A 21,172-nucleotide genomic window follows, 5' to 3' on the forward strand; every position below is an offset into this window, starting at 1 on the left:
TCTCATCCGGGCAGGTGATTGTGAATTCTTCCGAGACCTGTGATGATGTGGGTTGGCGCCTTTTTCTACCCCTCCTGGCTCAAAATCTGACTCTTCCATTGTGGGGGCAGGTGGCACTCCGGGCTGGGGGTGAGAAGGTGACAGGGGACAGGGGGGCCCGTGGGATTCCGGGGGACCATGCATTGAGGAGGAGCTGAAGGTGTCTTCTCTCCAGCCACGCTTCTCTTCCCACCCACCCCGGACAGCACCGCCCTGGTCCCACCGTTACCTGAGTACCATTGTGGCCATTCCCGTGGCGTTTGTGCGAGGCCAACGCTGCTGGATGCCACATCCAGTGGGCAGAGCCGGTGTGGGGGCATCACTGGGCCCAACTCTGGGGCCCCAGCAAAGGGGCTGGGCTATCAGGAAACCACCTGGAGCACGTCCCGGGGTTGAGGCTGGAGACAGCAAACCCGTCCCAGGGTAGGGCACCCTCTGGGCACGCCGGGGTGGGTGCTGAGGCCAGAGCCCAGCCACCTGGGCTAGGACTTTGTCATCCCATGAAAGGGTACCCAGCTGGTAGCGAGTTGAGGCGGGCACAAGTCTGGCTTCTAGGGGAGCCCCAAGTTCAAGAAACAGGAGTTTCCTCGTACCGGCTCCTTCCAAGCCCCGTGTCCGTCTGTCCGGGTCACCTGCTCGGCGACACACCACGGTAACCGTGAGGCCACAATGGAACATTCTTCCCCGGGGGCCCGTTGCCGCCCCACTGCAGCCCCCGGCCATGGGGGTCAGAGTGAGTGCCCGCAGCCTTCCCGCGGCAGGAGCCGCCCATGGGAGAGCCCCGAGAACCATCCTGATGGCGAGAAACACCCGTGTCCCGAGCGGAACATGGTGACGGGAGCGGCCCAGGGCGGCCCGCAGCGGTGCGTGGGCTGGGGGTGGTGGGGAGGGAGACGGGCCGCCAGGGTGTCGGGGGACCCCCAGCCCCGCTGCCCCACTCAGCAGCTGCAGCGCCCTGGCGGTCTGAGAGGGAGGGGGGCTCCAAGCCCCGCCACAGACACAGGTTGGGAAGGCTGGGAGCCGGCCGCCACCCTAGGGCTCAGGGTCGGAATAATGAGGCCCAGGCTGTGACTGCTTCAGGGGACAGAAGAAGTCCCTGCAGTCCCCGCCCCAGCAGAGAAGCAGAAGCAGGAGGAGCCAGGCCCGGCGGGCGGTCCTCACGCCCCACCTTTTTCCTCCCGCAGAGACTCATAGCGACAGTTAAGGCCAGAGGTGAACCCCAAGAGTCAAAAGCCAGCCTCTTCCTGAGACCTGACTCTGGGAAGCCCAGGGGCGCTGGCTGGACCCCGGGGCTCCCGGCCTCTTTACTGCACGGAACCCAGACACAGGGACACTGACAGGTCTGTCCCCTCCCCCACCACCCCCAGGCTGGAAGCTCTCTCAGGGACCAGGGAGGAGGCTGGACCTGCCATGTGTGTGTGTGTGTGTGTGTGTGTGTGTGTGTGTGTGTGTGTGTGTGTGTGTCTGTGTGCATGTGTGCACATACACACGTGGTCTTTGTGTCTGTGCATGAGTATGTGTTCATATGTGTGCATGTGCCTGCATGGATGTGCACATGTGCATGCATGTGCCCACATATATGTGCATATGTCTGCATGAATGTGCACATGTGCATGCACCCACATATATGTGCATGTGCAAGTACACGCATGTGTTCACAGTGTGCATGCATTTGTACATGCATGCACACCTTGGACATCTATGTTTGTGTGTTCGCCTATGTTCGTGCATGCATGCCTGTGTACACATGTGTGTGTGAGTGTGTGCATGGGCTCACCGTCAGTTGGGGGAGGAAGCCTGTGGTCACTGCTCTGTCTCCGCAGCTGCCCATGGTGTGTGCTGCGGTGCTCTCTGGGGATGGCGGTGACGAAGGGGGTGCTCCTGCTCCTGCTCTACATCTCCCACACCTCTGCCAGTGAGTGCCCCGTCCCCCACCCCAATGTCACCGGGGCCAGGGGGACCCAATCTGGGGAAGCCAGTGGCCCCAGTGAGTGCCCCTGTCCCCCACCCCCAGACGTCACCAGGGCCAGGGGAGCCATTGCAGGGGAGGCCATCAGCCCCAAATGTCCAAAGGGGGCTCGGGGGAGACGGCCAGGGCAGCAGGCCCCGATGGTCAGTGAGGGTGGGGGGAGGAAGCAGCAGCATCCGCAGTGGGAGCTCGGGCTGGTCCTCGGTGAGGGTGGAAGGAGAAGCCTCAGGCCCCCGGGAAGCGCGGGCTGCTCGTCACCAGGAGAGGGGCCAGGAGAGCACGGCAGGCTGAGCACCTGCTTTGCCCGCAGGAGGCCCGGGGACCACGCCCGGCGCCCCCAGGAGCAGGCACCAAGCTGGGAATAGCCCCAAGCACTGCTATGGGTGACCCCAAGACCAAAACTAAAATACATGACCGAGAGGGAGAGACTAATCTTATTACACATTTTTAGTCCACATTTCAGTTCATTTGAAACAAGGTCCAGACTAGCCCAGACATGGTCCCCTTGGAAGCGGCCACCTGAGGGCGGGGGACAGCGGGATCTGGGGGAGGCCTGGAGAGGCCAAGGCAGCCCCCGCCTGGCAGGACCTTTGAGCCCCTTGGCAGGAGGCCAGGTGATGGGCTGGCGGACACTTCTGCTCATTGATGACTAAGTACTCATTGTGTGCGGAAGGAGAACGGGAGGGGGGCGGTGTGTGTCATCTCCCACGGCAGGATGAACAGGGCCAAGCTAAAGAGATGAAGTGTGGCTGGATAGTGGGCTGGGAGGGGGCGCGGAGCTGGCCCTAGGTCCTATCAGCGCCATGACCCCACCCACCTCATCTGCACACATTGACCACGTCCACACTAGTTCTGTTGGACAAATGTCATGAACGTTTCTTTATATCAGCAGTTCTCAGACGGTTTGGCCTCAGGACCCCTTTCAGCTCTTCAATTTTTTTTTTTAACTTTTGGGATTTTTTTTTTGAGTCACAGCCAACAGTGCTCAGGGCTTACTCCTGGCTGTGCCTCAGGGATCTCTCCTGGTGGTGCTCAGGGGACCACACGTGGTGCCAGGGATCAAGCCTTGGTTGGCCGTGTGCAAGGCACGCGACTTATCCCTGTGCTCTCTCGCTGACCCCCTGAACACTTTAAAAAATGTCAGAGGCCAGACGGGGCCATGCAGAGGGCTGACCACCTGCCTGGCCTGGCCCAGTCAGTTCTCGGCACCTGAGTTGGGCCGGCGGTGGCCCCGGCACTGAGACTGCCCAGTCTGCTCTATCTGGCCGAGTGTCTGCGGGAGTGGCCTCGAGATCCCGAGCCTCGGTGGGAAGGACCCCCGTCAAGCCCCCAAATCGACACAGGATGCTCAGTTTCTTCTTTCGTATGGAAACATCTCTTGCAACTGAGCACGTTAGCAAGTTCAACTGGGAGAAACAGGAAGCACTGGAGTCGTCCGCGGCCACCCGAGCACTGTCAGCACGAGGCTGCCAGGGGCCATCGGGAAAGTCCCACTGTCCCCCCCCCACCGTGAAGCCAATATGGCATTCTCGTGGGACTAGACTGAAGCCTGCGGAGGCTGGGCCAGGGCTGGAGGGCGCCCCGTCTGCATTCCGAGACCCACCCACGCCTCTGACATGTTCCGGGGACCACCCAGCCTGAGGACTGCAGACCTGCTGTTATTTCCGGGCCCCGAGTCGCCACCCGGCAGCTTTGCCGGGAAAGAGACTCACTAGAAGAAGAAAAGACCAAGGGGCACCCACGATGGGGGTCCGGGAGGAAGCGTGGGGAGCCGGTGGGGGAGAGGAGGGTGCTGGGGCCGGGGGACTGTGGCGGTGATCCCCGACCCTCCCTCTGCAGAGTGTGGCATCCAGAATGTCAACATTCAGGAAACTTCCGAGGAGAGCCTGGTGGGCGGCCAGGAGTTCCCGTGGGTGGTGTCGCTGCAGGACCCCCAGTACACCCACCTGGCCTTCGGCTGCGTCCTCAGCGAGTTCTGGATCCTCAGTATCGCCTCTGCCTTTCAGAACAGGCCAGTACCCCCCAACCCCCTACCAGGGGGCTCAGGGCACGCAACCGGGGCTCAGTTTTCCACTCCTGGGGAGGCGTGGCGGGAGTCCTGGGGACAGGACTTCTACTGGGGACCCGCGCTGCTCCCAGGACTCCCCCTTGCCAGAGCGGGCGTGGGCTGGGCTGGGCTGGGCTCTGCAGGGAGGGCTGCAAGCGGGGACCGTCCCCGTTGCTGCAGCCCCGAGCCACTGGCTCCTCTCGAAGACAGCCCTGCTCCTCGTCTCTTCTTTCTCGGCCTGTGATCTGGTTTGGAGGCTCTGGGGGGCCACAGCCAGCTGTGCTCAGGGGTCACTCCTGGTTGGACCATATTCAGGGCCACAGATCAAATCTGGGTCAGAAATGTGCAGGGCGAGTGCCCGACCCACTGTGCCATCTCTCCAGCAGAGAAGCAGACCCGCAGGAGGCCTTTGCCTTGGAACAGAGACCTCGGGGCCGGGAGATGGAACAAGGCTTAAGGCACTTGCTTGTATGTGGCTGACCCCCTTTCAATCCATGGCACGGCATACGGGGGTCCTCAGGTGCCATCATGGGCTACTCCTGAGGGCAGAACAAGGAACAGCCCCTGAGCATCAGTGGACGTGTCCCCCAAATGGAAATAATAATAACAATAATAATATTAGCAACAACAATAACAACAATAATAATAATCAGTGGATGTGTCCCCCAAATGGAAATAATAATAACAATAATAATATTAGCAACAACAATAACAATAATAATAATAATCAGTGGACGTGTCCCCCAAATGGAAATAATAATAACAATAATAATATTAGCAACAACAAAAACAATAATAATAACGACAGAACTCAGGCCTGGCGGTCAGAGGCCACATGGCCATGTCACGCTCTCCAGCTTGCTGGGCCATCTCCATGGCTCATTCTGTTTTCTTGGAATGTGTTTGTATTTTCCAAACGCTTTACGATCAGTGTCCATTCATTGAAACAAAGCAAAGACATACAAGTCAGCAGAGGAGTACATTGTCTTGTTTCTAAACACCTCACCCATGACCCACTGATTTCGTGTTTGGAATCAACATTAAGGGCACCACTTTAGCCACTGGACGAGTTTAAGGCACCCTGTTGGCCAGAGGATATGGCTACACCCATGGAAGTATCCAAGTAGCACTGATAAATTAAAAAGTGCTATATTAATACTCAGCATATACGGTTGCATATATACCTACATATTCTGTGTACTGTGGGCTTACAGAGCAAGGGGAACATAACTTGTATGACTGGCTAAATGACCATATGCGCCTCCAATGTCTAGTGTTCTACTGCTGAGTATTTTGTTCATGCTTTTAGGGGCCTCGCCTGTGGTGCTGGGCTTGGCTCACACGCACTTGACCGTTTAAGTCCTGGCCCTGACCATTGCTGCTGAGCTGTCTTAGTTTTTTTACTTTTTTTTTGGGGGGGGGATCACACTCAGCAATGCTCAGGGGTTACTCCTGGCTCTACACTCAGGAGTCACTCCTGGCGGTGCTCGGGAGACTGTCTGGGATGCCGGGGATCGAACCCAGGTCGGCCAGGTGCAAGGCAAACACCCTCCCTGCTGGACTATTGCTCCAGCCCTGCTGTTTTAGTTTTAAGTTTCTTAAATCTTGCATTTTGGGGGTTTCACTTCTGGCTGTGCTCAGGGCTTCCTCCTGGTGGGCCTTGGGGGAGCCTATACGTCTGATCGGTGGCTCGACTGCGCACCAGGCAAGTATACCTGAGCCACTGTACTCCCTCCGGCCCTGCCACTGAGGTTTGAAACACCAGAGTTAGGGTTTTTATGGAAAATAACAAGTGTATGGTCTAATGAGGAGAAAAGGGAAGACAGCATAAAGCTGTACCTTGGGAGCCGGAGCCATAGTACCCCCGGAGTAAGTCCTGAGCACAGAGCCAGGGTCAAACCCTGAGCACTGCCAGGTATGACCCCCCTTCCCCCCCCCACACACTCTCCTAAATCAAATCAAACCTAATGGTACCTTCCTTCGTTCACTCGTGCCCTTCCCACCGGCCAAGTGGGGCAGCCGTTTCTTGGATTTCCTCCCTTAGGCACTCAGTGTCCCATGGGTGGACACCTACACTCCTCCTGGCCTATTGGTGTTGAGCTCTTTTGTTTGTTTTGAGGCCACACCTGGTGATGCTCGAAGGTTACTTCTTGCTCTGCACTCCGGACTTAGCCCTGGAGGTGCTGGGGGACCATATGGACTACCGGGGATCGAACCCGGGTCTGTTGTGGGCAGGGCAAACGCCCTCCCTGCTGTACTATATCACTTTGGCCTCTTGTGTTGGCTCTTGTATCTGCTGACCAAGAATTCTAGTCCCTCTTTCACACACACACACACACACACACACACACACACACACACACACCGCGCACTGGTGTCCTAGGGCTGCGTACCCCAGAACCGCCGCCCGGACCTCAGAGTTGTGCGTCTCGCTGCCCCAGGCTGCCGTGCAGACCAGGCTGTCAGCAGCAGTGGTCCCCCGAGACTGGCCCCTCGGGGATGAGCCCATGCCTGCCCATGCATCTCCGTGTGTGCACACATGTCCACGGTCTCCTGACAGGACACCAGGCTTCCTGGGCTAGGGCCCACCCTCAGGCTCTCATTTGCTCTTCATGTCCTCCCTAGAGGCCCTCTCTCTCTCTCTCCCCACAGTCTGAAGATTGGGAGAAAATGTGGGATCTGGGAGAAAATGTTAAGGCTTTAGGGGCCAGAGCGATAGCACAGCAGAGCGGGCACTCGCCTTGCTTGCACCAGGCCCACCGGGGTTCAGCTCTGCTCCCTCACCACCACTAGGAGGAATTCCTCGGCACGGAGCCAGGAGTAACCCCAGGGAAGAGCCGAGTGTGGCCCCCAAACAGGACAAAGGGCTGGAGGTTTCCTTCAGCGTCCTGCAGTGTACAACCAAGAATGCCCCGGAAAGGCTAAGCGCCAAAAATCAAAAGTCATGATGATACCTTTGGGCTTTATTATTATTTTATTTGGTTTGGGGGCCACACCTTGCAGTGCTCAGGGGTTTCTCCTGGCTCTGCACTCAGGTATTACTTCTGGTGGTACTCGGGGGAGCATCCGCAATGCCGGGGATCAAATCCAGGTCAACTACGTGGAAGGCAAACGTCCTGCCTGCTGTACTGTCACTCTGGCCCCAATCTTTAGATATTACTATAACTCTGTAAGAAAGAAAAACAACCCCAGACTAAAATATAAGGGAGGAGGGGCAGAGAGTGTGCAGAAATTAAGGCGTGCATGCTGTCAACCAGCTCAGTCCCAGCACCACCTGGTCCCCTGGGCATACTGAGGGGGTCCTGGAGATTCAAGCACCACTGGCTGGTGCCGCTACTGCCCACAGGTCCAAGTCACAGCGCATCCTCCGGCTCTTTTTTCCTTTTAAATTAATATTTTTATTGAATCACCATGTGGAAAATTACAAAGCTTTCAGGCTTAAGTCTCAGTTTTACAGTGCGCAAACAACCATCCCTTCACCAGTGCACATATTCCACCACTAAAAACACCCCAGTATATCTCCCACCCCCTCAACCCCCCCAGCCCCCCCCCAGATTTCTGTATTTTAGTAACTAAGTCCAGGGAAATTTCTGGCAGAAATTGGATCATTGCAAGCTTTTATCTCTCATCAGTGGTCCTCATAAGCTGGCGGTAGCCACGCCCTCCCCTCCCCCCCAGCAAGGAAAAGGCGAGAGAAAAACCTTTCCCCTCCTGGGCAGGCATGGGGCCGAGGTTTAGTTCAAAGTCTAGAGACATTTCTGCAAGGAGCTGCCGGTACCAAAAGTAGTTTAGCTGGCCCCTGGGATCAGGCTCGTGCAGCTGCGGAGAGGCCGCACACGTGCGGCACCAGGGTCACATCTTGGCAGAGAGCCGCATCCTCCGGCTCTTGAGGCCAGTGGCTGAGAACCACGGCAGGGCCCGGGGTCTCCTGAGCACCACTTGGGAATCCCCCCCTCCCCACCAAACAAACAAAAATACAACTAGGAGTTGCAAAGGTCACTCAGTGCTAGAGCTACGGATCTGGCATGTGCGAGGTCCTGGGTTCAAGTCCTGTCATTGCCAGGTAGCATCTGGCCTTGTGACCGCAACAACAAAAGGCAAAAACAATTCTGCAGAGGCCGGGGGCTGTAACACAGCAGGGAGGACAGCGAGGAAGCGACCCACCTGCTTCAACCCGGCATCCCAAAGGGCTCCCGAGCCCGCCCGGAGTGATCCCTGAGTGCAGAGCCAGGAGTAGGAAGCCCGAAGCACAGCTGGGTGTGGCCCCCAAAGTGAAAGATAAAAACAAAAGCAACTCTACGCACATAAAACTAATCATCAGTGACAACAGGCTAACACAGATTCTCTCGTGAGGGGTAGGGAAGGGTGGGACATTAAAGTAGGCCAGTGGTAGGGTTTGCCTGGCACACAGCCAACTTGGATTCACTCCCCCCACCCCACACGGCCCGTCCACCTCCTCCCTGCCAGGAGCGATCCCTGAGTGCAGAGCTAGGAGTAAGGCCTGAGTACAGCTGGATGTGGCTCCCAAACGAACAAAATAGGAGCACCCCCATGGGTGTGGGGTCAGGGATCTCCTGGGGACTGGGTCCTCAGGGGTGGGTCCGGGGTCTCCTGGGGACTGGGTCCTCAGGGGTGGGTCAGGGGTCTCCTGGGGACTGGGTCCTCAGGGGTGGGGTCAGGGGTCTCCTGGGGACTGGGTCCTCAGGGCTGGGGTCAGAGGTCTCCTGGGGACTGGGTCCTCAGGGGTGGGTCAGAGGTCTCCTGGGGACTGGGTCCTCAGGGTGGGGTCCGGGGTCTCCTGGGGACTGGGTCCTCAGGGGTGGGGTCAGGGGTCTCCTGGGGACTGGGTCCTCAGGGGTGGGGTCAGGGGTCTCCTGGGGACTGGGTCCTCAGGGGTGAGTCACAACAGGGCAGGGGAGAGGACCGGGGTGCGTGTCCGGGCCATAGAGCGGAGAATCGGAGAGCAGCAGGCCAGGGATTCTCCCGCCTGCCGGCTCACGCCCCCCCGGGCCCTCTCCAGGAAGGAGGCCGTGGCCATTGTGGGCATAGCCCGGATGGATTCCAAAGAGGTTTCGCACGAGGAGTTTCCCGTGAGCTTCATCGTCCCTCACGAGGACTTCGATAACAGCACGATGGACAACAACATCGCCCTCCTGAAGACAGACACGGCCATGGCGTTCACCAGCCTCGTGCGCCCCATCTGCTTCCTCAACAAAGGGACGGCCGCCTCGCCTCACCTGCGGAACTGCTGGGTGGCAGGATGGAACCCCACGACTGCAGTTAATGACTCCCTTCTCCTCCCGGCGGGCGGGCTGGGGAGCCCACCCGGACGCACCCGGCTAGGGCAGAGGCTGGGCCGGAGCGCCCCACCCCATCGCAGCCTGCCCCCCCCCTACTCCCAGATTCACCTGCCCTCTTGGCCGCGGTCATTCTCCCCTTGGGTCCTCTCCACCTTCCGGTCCTGCGCCCCCGTTGGGGGTCCGTGGCGGGGGCGGGGGGTGGGGCAGCACTTGAGGTCTAGTGGAAGCTGGAGGCAATGGACTAAGCCCTCATTCTCTCTGGGTCCTGAGAAATAAACTAGCAGAGTCTTTATGGATGTGGAGGGAGTTCTCTGCCAGTTTCCAGGGTCAAGTTCAAAGCAGAGATTGGGGCCAGAGACGTGACTCAGTGGTAGAGAATTTGCTCTGCATGTGGCAACCCTGAGTTCCATTCCCAGCACCGCATGGTTTTCCCCGAGCACCTCTGAGACCCCCCCCCGAGCACTTGGCGACGAGTATCACCCCCGCCCCACCCCCACCCACAGCACCTGCCGGGTTGGCTCTGAAGCCCAAAGCAAAGGTGGCTTTTAGTAAAAACTCACAATGCAGGATCTGATTTCTGTGAGGAAAAGGAGTTTCCCAGCACATTCTCTGCTCCCTCCCAGAGAAGCCTGAGCTACGACCGAGCTGGCTGGAAACGGGGTGCAGGCTGGGGCTGGGGGGCCTTTCATCTTCTCGTGAATAATTCTTGGCCTCTCTGTTGCATGGTCCAGACAGGAAATCACATGACGATGAGCATCCTGAGGAAAATCACCGTGAGGGACATGGAGCCGTGTCCCTTAAACCACTCCCGGAAGCTGAGATGTGGCAACCACATCGAGCGTGAAACCAACTCCGTCTGCTTGGTGAGGACGCAATGGCATCAAGCTAAGGGCCGACGGCGGGGGGGTCGGGGGTCTGGACGGTGGACGCTGGGAGGACACCCCCATGAGCAGCGCGTGGCCCAGAGCGAGTGCTTCTGGCCGTCCACGGGGCGGGCCAGGTAGCAGGCCACGCTAGGTGACCGGCGCAGGGCCACGCGTGCAGAGCTTGTCCACGGGCGGGGCTCCCGGAATCCAGACTCAGACGCCGTCTCTCACCCGTTACCATGGCAGCGCCTTGCTGATTTCCGTTTGTGTGGGCAGCGCTGGCCCCAGCTTGTGAGGGCAGTTCAGATGGGCCCCTCAGGAAAACGTGGGCAAGGTACAGACACAGTCCGCGTCAGCTCCCGATGTGACCCCTCATCTCTGCTCAGCAGTGAGGGAGTGTTCGAGGCAAGAACCCAGATCAGCCCGATCTCCAGGCAGTTTTTCCCTCTATTAGAAAATGGTCTTTAATTTTGCGCTTTGGGGGTCAACCCCTGGTGGTGCTTAGGGACCACGCCCTGCTCGGTGCTCGGACAACACTCCTTAAGATGCTCTGGGGAATCACCTGGGCCAGGCCTGCAAAGCGTTTGCCCAGACCCTAAAGTTGGGTTTCTAGGAAGCCATTTCCTTGAACCTTCGGGATTTCTTGATGGCACTGCCCTCCCCCGCTATAACAAGGGAGTTTTTATAGAAGAAGGGGAAGAACATGTATACAGACATTTCTTTCCCAAAGTCATTTTATTGCAAAATGATGACAGACTGTCTTTCGTAAGGCGACTGTCCTTCCAAAGTTGACCCGGGGTTCAAGGAGTGCCTGCTCGTTCCTGGGCTTGTGCCAGGTAGAGAACTTCAACGACCTGAACTCTTTCTTTCTTTCTTTCTTTCTTTCTTTCTTTCTTTCTTTCTTTCTTTCTTTCTTTCTTTCTTTCTTTCTTTCTTTCTTTCTTTCTTTCTTTCTTTCTTTCTTTCTTTCTTTCTTTCTTTCTTTCTTGTGCTTTTTGGGCCACACCCAGCAATGCTCAGGGGTTACTCCTGGCTCTGCACTCAGGAATTCTTCCTGGCGGTGCTGTGCTGGGGGGACCATATGAGATGCAGGGGATAGAACCTGGGTCAGCCACATGCAAGGCAAACACCCTCCCCGCTGTGCTATTGCTCCGGCCCAACAGTGTTAACCCTGAAAGCAGACAATGTGCTTGAGCACAGGGGGAGGATTACCCCGCTATCTTGTAAGTCCCTGCCCTGAGTGCCTGCCTGACCCAGTTTCGGGTGCTGTGGGTAGCAGAAGGTGACATTCTTTTAAATAATAATGAGAAGGGGCCTGGGGTGGGGGTGGCAGGGAGATGCTACTAATTTGACTCTGCTGACCTGGGGTACACAGGCACATCCCATTCCCAAGACCTTTCAGGAACATCTCAGCTGCCCTGGGCTGTAGCGTGTTGCTCATCCACTTCAATGTCACTCCTTTAAGTCCACACACAAGGCTTTGGACCAGGGTGTTTTCTTTGGGGTGGGCAGAGCTGACTCCTGCCTCTGTGCTCAGGGATCACTCCCGGTGGTGCTCAGGGGGACCCTAGACGGTGCTGTGGATTGGACCCAGGGTGGCTGCATATTTCTTGAGCCCGGCTGGTCCTTAACTGGAGCACCGCTGCAGACACTCTCTTGCTTTTTGAACAGGACTGTGCTCCCGAGTGTCTCAGACAAGTGCCAGGTCTCCCCGGGTTCCTTCCTCTCTCAGACATGGCTTCTGGTGTCCACAGACCTCGAAGCCACTCTCGTCGCATGTCCAATAAGTCACCCAGCTTCACTCACTACCTCGGGGGTTCCCAGAATCCCCTGAACTCACCCTCCTCCCGTGTTTGCTCTCCACAGCGGTTGGGACTCCCACTGCAGAAAGCTGGGGAGGGGGGATGGGGAGGACGCTCAGCAGGTCACCCCACACTCCTGGTCCCGGCTGCTGTGCATCACAGTCCACTCCCTGTACCTGGAGCCCATGGCCACTGCAGGCCTGCAGGCCAGCCACCATCCACTGCAGTTCTTTCCTTCCTCCAGCTCCAATACCCTGGTTAGAACAAACTGGCAACAAGGCCAGAGGAAGGAGGGGGCCCTGCCATCCTGGCCAGAGAGCCTCTCTGCCCAGGCAGATGGACCGGGGGCAGGAGGACGCCTGCTCAAAAGCCCTGGAATGACCAGGGTTCTGCCACATTTTTCCTTGTTCCTCCACCCTCTGCCATGTGGCTACAGGGAAAGAATATGTGCGAAATGGTGGAACCCGGGACATTCAGGGGGCATCCAGGAAGGACGAGAAGCATGGCGAAGCCAGACCGCCCCCCCTACCACCACCTGTGTGTAGCCCTGGGCCTACCTGGGAACGAGGCACCCAGAGTGCCCTTCGGGTGCTGCATGCGAGTGTACAGAACGCCAAGAGGGGGGGGCCAGAGAGAGAGCACAGGGCAAGGAGGGAGATTTCCTGGCACGTGGCCAGTCCCAGTTCAATCCTGGCACCTGAGCACCAGCAGGAGTGATCCCTGAGCACAGAGCCTGGAGTAAGCCCTGAGGCTGCTGGACATGGCCCGACCTCATCCCACTCCCCTCCCACACACACACACACAACAACCACCCAAGAATGACCCAGCGCCAGCGCCTGGGGACAGGTAGGCTCTGGATAGCCACTCTGACCTCCGCTGCTGACCTCTCTGACGGTTTCCCGTGGCCATCGCTTCCCACTCTGCACTGCGTCCCCGGGGGACAGCAGCATGCACGGGCCGGCCCTTCCTAGCAGGGCAGCTCACAGGGGTTGGAAGGCCGCAGCTGGCCAGCCTTGGGGTGACAGCCCCCTCTTGGAGGAGGGGGACCATGAGGGCAGACCCCAGGAATGGGGGGAGGGCGCAGTGAAGCAAATTCCACTCAGCGGTGGTCTAGGTGCCCAGTCTGCTCAACTGCCCACAGGAAACCGCTGGCCTCTGTGGACAGCGGGGCCAGGGTGGCTAAGCCTCTGTGACGTGCCCGCACGGTGCCAGGCACTGTATCAGGAGCCCCCACGTGTGTTCCGGGCAGGGGTTGGCTCCTCGCTTGAGCTTGGAGAGAATTAGTGGACAAGGCCCATCACGCCCTGCGTGCCTAGGTGTGTGCGGTGGCAACCCCAGGCCCCAAGGCTGCTGGCACAGGCCCAGGGCAGGCTGGGAGCACGGGCAGGGGCTGGCAGCAGGTGTGCCCCCAGGCAGCTTTTGGGTGGAGAAGGTACGGGCCTCACCCGGCAGGGTGCCACAGCCCCTGACGTTTGTCTCTGACCTGCCAGGACAGGGCAATGGACACGGGGGGCAGCAGAGGGGGACCCTCCTTAGATAAAATGATGGGAAGGGGGTCGGGAGCATTCTCAGTCGTAAAGGAAAGACGCCTCCACCCCAGGACGGACAGACACCACAGAGGATGGGAAGGAGGCAAGAAAAGGACATGGGAGGCAGGGAGGCACAGGCCAAGGGCAGAAGCCTGCGGAGTTTTGCATAAAACCGGAAGTCATGGGGAGTGGGGGGAGAGGTGGTGGGGATGGAACCCAGGGCCACTCTCTGCCCGAGGTCGCCTCTGCCCGCCTGGGTGGGAAAAGCCACCTTGTTGGGATCTGGTGGCGGCGGCTTAGAGCCACGGCGGCGCCCCCAGCCTCTCCCCCGACTCTGGTGTAACCGGGGCCGGGCGTTCCCGCTGCAGGACCCCAGCAGCACCAGGGCGCATTCCTCAGCCCTGAAGTCCCTCTGTCCTTTGTCCCAGGGCGACCCGGGAAACCCAGTGATGTGCCAGATGCAGCAGGTGAACCTGTGGGTGCTCCGAGGGTTGCTGTCCCCGGGCGGCGAGAAGTGTCCCGGCCTCTTCCTCTACACCAGGATCGACGAGTACGGCGCCTGGATCGAGGCCAAGACCAAGGGCACGGCCTCCGCCCTGACGTCCTTCCACCAGTGGGACCACTTCGTGCCCTCCCCCAGCTTCTCCTCACGTGCCCCTGCGGCCCAGAAGAAGTTTCCCGGGCTGGCCCGGATGATGGGGTCCCAAACGCAGCCCCGGAGCCTGAAAAGCGTCACCCGGCCGTCCTGGTCAGCCAATGACTCCAGCAGGAGTATCCAGGACAGGGACAAGGGTTTCAAGCCCGCCATCCAGCCCATGTACTACGACTACTACGGGGGGGTGGAGGGGGGGAGGTGGTCCACCTCGGGCCGCGGCCGGCTGCGCCCGCGCCCAGAGCTGCTCCTGCTCTGCTCCAGGCTGGCCGTCTTGGGCGCGGGCGTCTAGGCACTCACTCTCCGGGCGGCAGCCGGGGAAGCTCAGAGCACCAAGCGCCGGGCACTTGCCGGGCTGTTTTCAGTATTTTCGATCGCCGTGCGTGCACCTGGGACAGGCCGGGCGGGGTCCGGCGCTCCCTCCTCCGGCCCACGCCCACGGGTCCCAAGGCCACTGGGATTTGTGCTTCTGAACTAAACGTGGGCTGACCAGTGCCCAAACCCTGAGAGCGCCCTGTGGTTCTTTCCCCCACGTTAATGGTGCCAGGGCCCAGCTGTGGCCCCAGGGAAGTGACTGTCAGCCCGGCTGGAGAGTTGGTGGCGTCGGCGGGCACGTAGCAGAGAAGACCCCCGGGGACTGGAGAGGAGCAGAGAGTCTTTTAATGGATGACCTTGGGGGAGTCCTCGCTGACCTCCCTCGAGCTGTCTCCCGGCGAGCTGGCCACCTGCAAGTACTCACTGGCCATCTTCATCTGATTCCAAACCTTGCGGTAGCCCTTCAGGGACAGCTGTGTGCGGGAGGGAGAGAAGAGGGCGTGAGCGGGGAGAAATGGATGGCATGCAGCCCGGGGGAGCCGGAGAGGGGCACCGCCACCCCAGTATGCAGAGCCCCCCCTACACACGCCCGCCCCCAGGAAACCATGGCTGCAAGACTCTTCCAAGGAACGCGTTTCTGGCCCTCCACGTGGGACTTGCTCCTTCCTCCCTACCAGAGGGGCCGGCCGGGGGCCCACCCTGCATTGGGATCTGAGTTGACTCCCGGCCACCAGGTGACCTCAGGAAAGACTGGACGCAAGACTTCTGGTCTCAATGGGAAATGGCCACACTCTCCGAGTGAGCCAACCTGGCTTTGAAGCTACTCCCAGGAGGGCGGACGTGTCCCCACCTTGGCACCAGCTTCGCGTGCGCCTGCTCCGACAACCCGGATCCCCCCCTCTTCCCTCCCACCTCGCCCCTGCTCCGTGCACATTATCCGATGAAAAGGCTGTGAGGTGCGTCACCCTGGAGACCCAGGGCTATTATGGAAATGCATGAAACGGGGCTCTGAGTACTATTAAAAACAAAACAAAACATGATTTTAAAAGAAAATCTGGCTTCTCCATGTCTGAAGTAGCAAATTCTCACATGGGGAGGGCGGAGAAAGGGGAGGATTCAGAAGTTGGGAGAATTTGTTAAGAATACAGGGGGCCAGGTACAGACCGACAAAATATATTCTTTCGTTTGGGCTTTGGGACAGGGATTGGGGCCTGGGATGGAAACATCCCAAATTTGGTGGTGGGAAGGTGTAATGGTGGTGGGATTGGTGTTTGAATATTAAATATTGTGAAGTAACTTATAAAATAAAAAAATTAAAAAATAAAAACAACAAAAATAAACAACAAAAAAGAATACAGGGGGCCAGAGGGATAGCTCGGCAGCAAGGGTCCTATCTGACTCAGGTTCCATCCCTGCCCCCTGCCCCCCGAGCCTGCCAGGAGTGACCCCTGAGCACAGAGCCTGGATAAGCCCTGCGCACCGTCAGCTGTGGCTCCAAACCCAAACAAAACAAGGCTACAAGTAGCTGGGCCTGAATGATGCAGACGCTGTTCTCAAAAACTGCGAAAAGGTCCGCCCCACAGCTTGGAAACTGGCCTCACCTGCTGGGGGAAAAGGCAGCTCAGATAGAGAAGGGGACACCAAGTAGAGGATGTTGGGAGGACCCAGTTGGGTTGGAAGATGCGAGCTGAAAGTAGACTATAGACCGGACATGAAGGCCACTCAATACCTCTATTGCAAACTAGAGCACCCAAAAGGAGAGAGAACAAAAGGGAATGCCCTGCCACAGAGGCAGGGTGGGGTGGTGGGGGATGGGGTGGGGGTGGTGAGAGGGATACTGGGAACATTGGTGGGGGTGAATGGGCACTGGTGGAGGGATGGGTAAATGATCACTGTATGAGTGAAATGCAAACACAAAAGTTCATAATTTGTAACTGTACATCACAGTGATTCTCTAATAATTTTTTTTTAAAAAAAAACAGAAAGGTGGCAACTAAGGCCCAAAGGCAACATAATGGGTGGACTGATCCACACACACACAAAAAAAAACTGCGAAAAGGGAGCTTGAAAAAGAGGGGTAGGTAACAGAGAACACAGAGGGAAGGGCGCTTGCCTGGCAAGCAGCCAACCCAGGTTCAATCCCCAGCATCCCAGATGGTCCCCTGAGCACCACCAGGAGTGGTTCCTGAGTGCAGTGCCAGGAGAAACCCCTGAGCACTGCCTGATATGCACTCCTTCCCCCCACCCCCAAAAAAGGGGATTAAAAAAAATCCACCTTCATTTCGTTATGAAGTAATTGCTGAGATGATTTGTCTCAGACATTATGTGTCCAAAACCCTGGGTTCTAGACTCATCTTGACAACGGCGGAAGGCGGGAAGGATGCGGGGCCGGGCCCTCTCGGGGACCTACCTCTGCGATTTCCACTTTCCTCTCCCACATCTTGATGGTCTTCTCCAGGTCCCCGTTCCGGATCTTCTCTTGCACATACACCATCACGGGCGGCGCCCGGAACTCTGCCAGCTGCTTCCGGAGTTTCTTATTTATGGCCTCAGCTTTGGCCCGGCCCTGGTTGGGAAAGACCCACTTACACCCGGGACCCCCCGGCATTTCTGGCTCAGGCCTGACTAGTAAATGGTGCTAAATTGCGGTTCATATTTCAGCAGCTGCCAGGTGTCCTATTCCCCGAAACCTCCCAACAGAACCTTACCAACTCTTTGAACTCTGTCAGCCTCAGAGAGGAGAAATCGCTCATCCTAGCTTTAAATTTTCCTTAGCACTGTAGCACTGTCGTCCTGTCCCCATTGTTCATGGATTTGCTCGAGCGGGCACCAGTAACGTCTCCATTGTGAGACTTGTTACTGTTTTTGGCATATCGAATATGCCACGGGGAGCTTGCCAGGCTCTGCCATGCAGGTAAGATACTCTCTGTAGCTTGCTGGGCTCTCTGAGAGGAATGGAGGAATCGAACCCGGTTCGGCCACGTGCAAGGCAAACACCCTACCCACTGTGCTATCACTCCAGTCCAAATTTTCCCTAAACAAGGGGAAATATTTTTCAGGAGTTTTATTTTGGGGGTGGGGGGTGCTTTTCTTCTAAGTGTTTAAATCCACTGCGCATTTTTATTAGTTTTTTTGCTAAATTGTTTTCTTTATAAATTATAATGTAAGAAAGCTCTCTGTGATGTCAAATATAATAATTTCCTGGCTGTTTGTCTTTTGGCTTTGCTTATTTTTTGCTATGCAGAAAGCTTTCATTTTTAAATCTCTGTTTTCACTGGTGTCCTGGTTTCCGGGTTCTATATTTTTAGTTCTCCCCTTTCCAAGATTATAATTAAAATGTTTCCTCTGTTTAGGATTTTAATAGTTCTATCATGCACATTTAGATCTCTGGTATACTTGGATGCATTTCAATGTAATATGAACTTACTTTCTACCTAAAGGACATCCCAAACCACATCTTCAAGTAACACGGTGACCCCTCGCCCTAATCAATAACTGAATGCATCCACATCAAAACTTTACCCTGGGGGGGCTGGAGCAATAGCACAGCGGGTAGGGCATTTGTCTTGCACGCGGCCGACCCGGGTTTGAATCCCAGCATCCCATATGACCCCCTGAGCACTGCCAGGGGTGGTTCCTGAGTGCACAGCCAGGAGTAACCCCTGTGCATTGCCAGGTGTGACCCAAAAAGCAAAAAAAAAAAAAAAAAAAAAAACTTTACCAGCGGCCGGGGAGATAATACAGCTGGTAGAGCACTTGCCTCATATGTGGCCAAGCTGGGTTTGATCCCCGGCACCGCATACGGTTCCCTGAGCCCCCCCAGGAGTGACTCCTGAGCACAGAGCCAGGAGTAAGGCATGAGCACTGCCAGATGTGGCACAAGAACAAAGTGTAGAGCGATTAGGGAATCTCAGGGTTGCCAAAAGCAGGAGAGCATCAGCAGTCTCGGGTGCCACGGATGGAGGTTGACAGCTGGGTGCTCGGCGGGAAGATGCAGAGTTACAATCCGCTGCCAGCCGGGCTCCTGGGCAAGATGCCTCTCAGCGTCGAGACTCTAAGGCCGGCATCAGAGGTAATAGCAAGAGAAATCAATGGAGTCACTGAACTAACCCTGCAAAACAACCTATCCTGAAAAGGTGTGGGAGCACAAAGCCCCGGGCTGCTAGGTCAGAGAAGATGTTCAGTTCAATGTAAATGGCAAAAGTCAAGATTTGGGGCCGGAGCGATAGCACAGTGGGTAGGGCCTTTGCCTTGCACGCAGCCGACCCGGCTTCGATCCCCGGCATCCCATATGGTCCCCCAAGCACTGCCAGGAGTAATTCCTGAGTTCAAAGCCAGGAGTAACCCCTGAGCATCGCTGGGTGTGACCCCAAAAAAATAAACAAAAGTCAAGATTTAAAAAAAAAAAAGGCAAGGGGTGGGGGAAATCACTAAAGTGTGACTTACACGGGGAAAAGAGCAACAACGTAAACTGCCTTTCAAGGGGTCCAGATGGCAAACTGAGACCAAAGTTTTAAAGCAGCTATTGTAAATATGTTCAAAGAACAGAAGGAAACGATCGTCAAAAAATAAAAGGAATACATCATGATAACGTCTCACCAACAGAGAGTATCAATGAAGTAGAAATTATTTTTGAAAACAAACCAGTGGAAAATGTGGAGTTTTTTCAATAAAACTCAAGTAAAATGAGAAAAAAAAATCACTAGAGGGATCAGCAATCGTTTTGAGCCAACGGGAGAGTCAGTAAACCTGAAGATACTTTTTTAGAAATTATGCAATATGGAGAAAAAAAACACAAAGAAAAATTAAGGCTCAAAAGAATGTGGAACGCTACTAAGTACACCAACATATGGTTGGTGGGTGGGAGGAGCTGAGAGACAGAATCAGAAGAAAAGATCTAAGAAAGTCACCGCTGAAAACTTCCCTTATTCGATCAAAACATTAAGCTCTATCCCCAAGAAGCTCAACAAACGCCAAGTGAGGTGTGTGCAAAAAAAATCTATACTCAGGGTCCCGGGATGTCTCAAGTGACTCCAAGTGCTGCCTTGCAAGCGTGAGGTCTAGAGTTGGATCCTCAGTGCCACCCACGTGCAACAAGTGAAGTTCTGAGAGCTCTGCTCTCTGGGCCCCCGCTGCTGCAAAAGACTGTGTCAAAGTACCAAGAGCCTAAGTGTGCAGCCTCCAGCCTACACGCAACTTGAAGGTGAACACTGCAGCCAAGAGCACAACCCCTCCGCAAGCACTACAGCCAGGCTGCGTGTGAGCACAGCTAACGTGTGTGGACCCTCCCACAAGCACCAGTGAAAAGGATGATTCACAAGTTTAGCACCTGACTATTATAGCAGCATCAAAGGGAAGGGTTGGAGGGGGGAGTTGGGTTCATTTGAATTTGGGATACCCCACAAATTTTGTTTGTTTGTTTTTGAACCACACCCAAAGGTGCTCAGGGCTTACTGACTCTGTACTCAGGGATCTCTCCTGGAGGTGCTCCAGGGGCCATATGGGGTGCTGGAGAGCAAACCCAGGTCCACTTCATGCAAGGCAAGCGCCCTACCCGTGGTACTATTGGTCCAGCACTGCCTCCACATACCCAAACATCATAATCAATATGATAAATCAAAGACAGACTCTTGAAAGTAGAGAAAACAATTATAACCTGAACACCACCAGGGTGGCCCAAATACACACACACACACACACACACACACACACACACACAGAGAGAGAGAGAGAGAGAGAGAGAGAGAGAGAGAGAGAGAACAACTCAACTCATGTAGAAAGGAAGTCAAATAGGATTAATAACTGACTTCTAGGGGCTGAAGTGATAGCACAGTCAGTGGGTAGGGCGTTTGCCTTGCATGCGGCCGACCCAGATTCGATTCCCAGCATCCCATATGGTCCCCTGAGCACTACCAGGGGTAATTCCTGAGTGCAGAGCCAGGAATAACCCCTGTGACAGCACAGCGGGTATTTTAAGCAGTCATCAGCTCATGGATATTTGTTCTGTATCATCGGAATATAAGAACTGTAAAAAACTGTCAAAGAATTTTATATCAAACAAAAATTATCCTTCAGAAGAAAAGCAGTAAGCATACTCAGATCTTTTGTTCAAATATGAGTCTCAAATGAAAGGAACTAGTCAGTCTTGCAGAAAGACTGAAGAAAATATAGAAGATGAGTCGGGAATATCTTCTGGTACCAAAAGAGAAGGGCTCTAAGAAAATGCCCACAAATACGGGGTTATGTCGGAGGGCAGCGGGCGCCAAGGGAAAGCGCTCCAGAGGGCCACATTGGAGCAACGTGAGCACCAAAATAATGTTAGGTTATATCCCGATGATACGGAACAAATACCCATGAGCTGATGGCCGCTTAAAGTAAGTACTTTTGAAATCAAATAGGGGACAACTGAGAAATCTCCTATATAGAAGAATCCCCTCCTCTCCAGCTGTAGACAGTAACTTCCTTTGGAAGCTCACAGTGTGAGAAACGGGGGAAGCACTTCCGGGGCAGTCAGGTCACCCAGCTCAACGTCAACATTATGATGACAGATGCTCCCCCCTATCCAGGATGTGACGAAAATGGTACCTGACCTCTCTGGTCTTCCACCCTAAGTCACAGAACCCAAGTGTGTTCCTGAGAAAAACATTGAACCA

At 56.0% G+C, this 21,172-nt stretch overlaps 2 protein-coding genes across 5 annotated transcripts in view; one reads left to right on the plus strand and one right to left on the minus strand.

Annotated features, from left to right (window-relative positions):
* The first annotated feature begins 1,896 nt into the window (after positions 1-1,896).
* PRSS54 (serine protease 54) lies at positions 1,897-14,574 on the plus strand. Its single transcript, XM_004600935.3, has 5 exons — positions 1,897-1,954; positions 3,848-4,019; positions 9,076-9,334; positions 10,087-10,218; positions 13,981-14,574. The coding sequence occupies exons 1-5, from the start codon at positions 1,897-1,899 to the stop codon at positions 14,494-14,496; spliced, it is 1,137 nt and encodes a 378-aa protein (XP_004600992.2). The 3' UTR covers positions 14,497-14,574.
* Positions 14,575-14,746: 172 nt separating this feature from the next.
* CCDC113 (coiled-coil domain containing 113) overlaps positions 14,747-21,172 on the minus strand; it is a 50,004-nt gene continuing 43,578 nt past the window's right edge. For 3 of the 4 annotated variants that reach the window (XM_055145796.1, XM_055145797.1, XM_055145798.1), the window contains 2 exons: positions 16,930-17,085; positions 14,753-14,992 (listed from right to left, as the gene is read on the minus strand). In XM_055145796.1, the coding sequence (XP_055001771.1) occupies positions 14,864-14,992; positions 16,930-17,085 (285 nt within the window). In that variant the 3' untranslated portion in view covers positions 14,753-14,863. Of the gene's footprint in view, positions 14,993-16,929; positions 17,086-21,172 lie in introns of all 4 variants that reach the window. The other variant, XM_055145795.1, reaches the window with a different exon arrangement.

Source organism: Sorex araneus, chromosome 8 (genome assembly GCF_027595985.1).
Source record: "Sorex araneus isolate mSorAra2 chromosome 8, mSorAra2.pri, whole genome shotgun sequence".
NCBI classification, from domain to species: Eukaryota; Metazoa; Chordata; class Mammalia; order Eulipotyphla; family Soricidae; genus Sorex; species Sorex araneus.

Bases quoted from the DNA above. Each gene is read 5' to 3' on its own strand.
- PRSS54 (XM_004600935.3), top strand. From the start codon at position 1,897: ATGGCGGTGACGAAGGGGGTGCTCCTGCTCCTGCTCTACATCTCCCAC. The intron at 9,335-10,086 runs GTTAATGACTCC...TGCATGGTCCAG, and splicing joins GATGGAACCCCACGACTGCA to ACAGGAAATCACATGACGAT. The intron at 10,219-13,980 runs GTGAGGACGCAA...CCTTTGTCCCAG, and splicing joins AAACCAACTCCGTCTGCTTG to GGCGACCCGGGAAACCCAGT.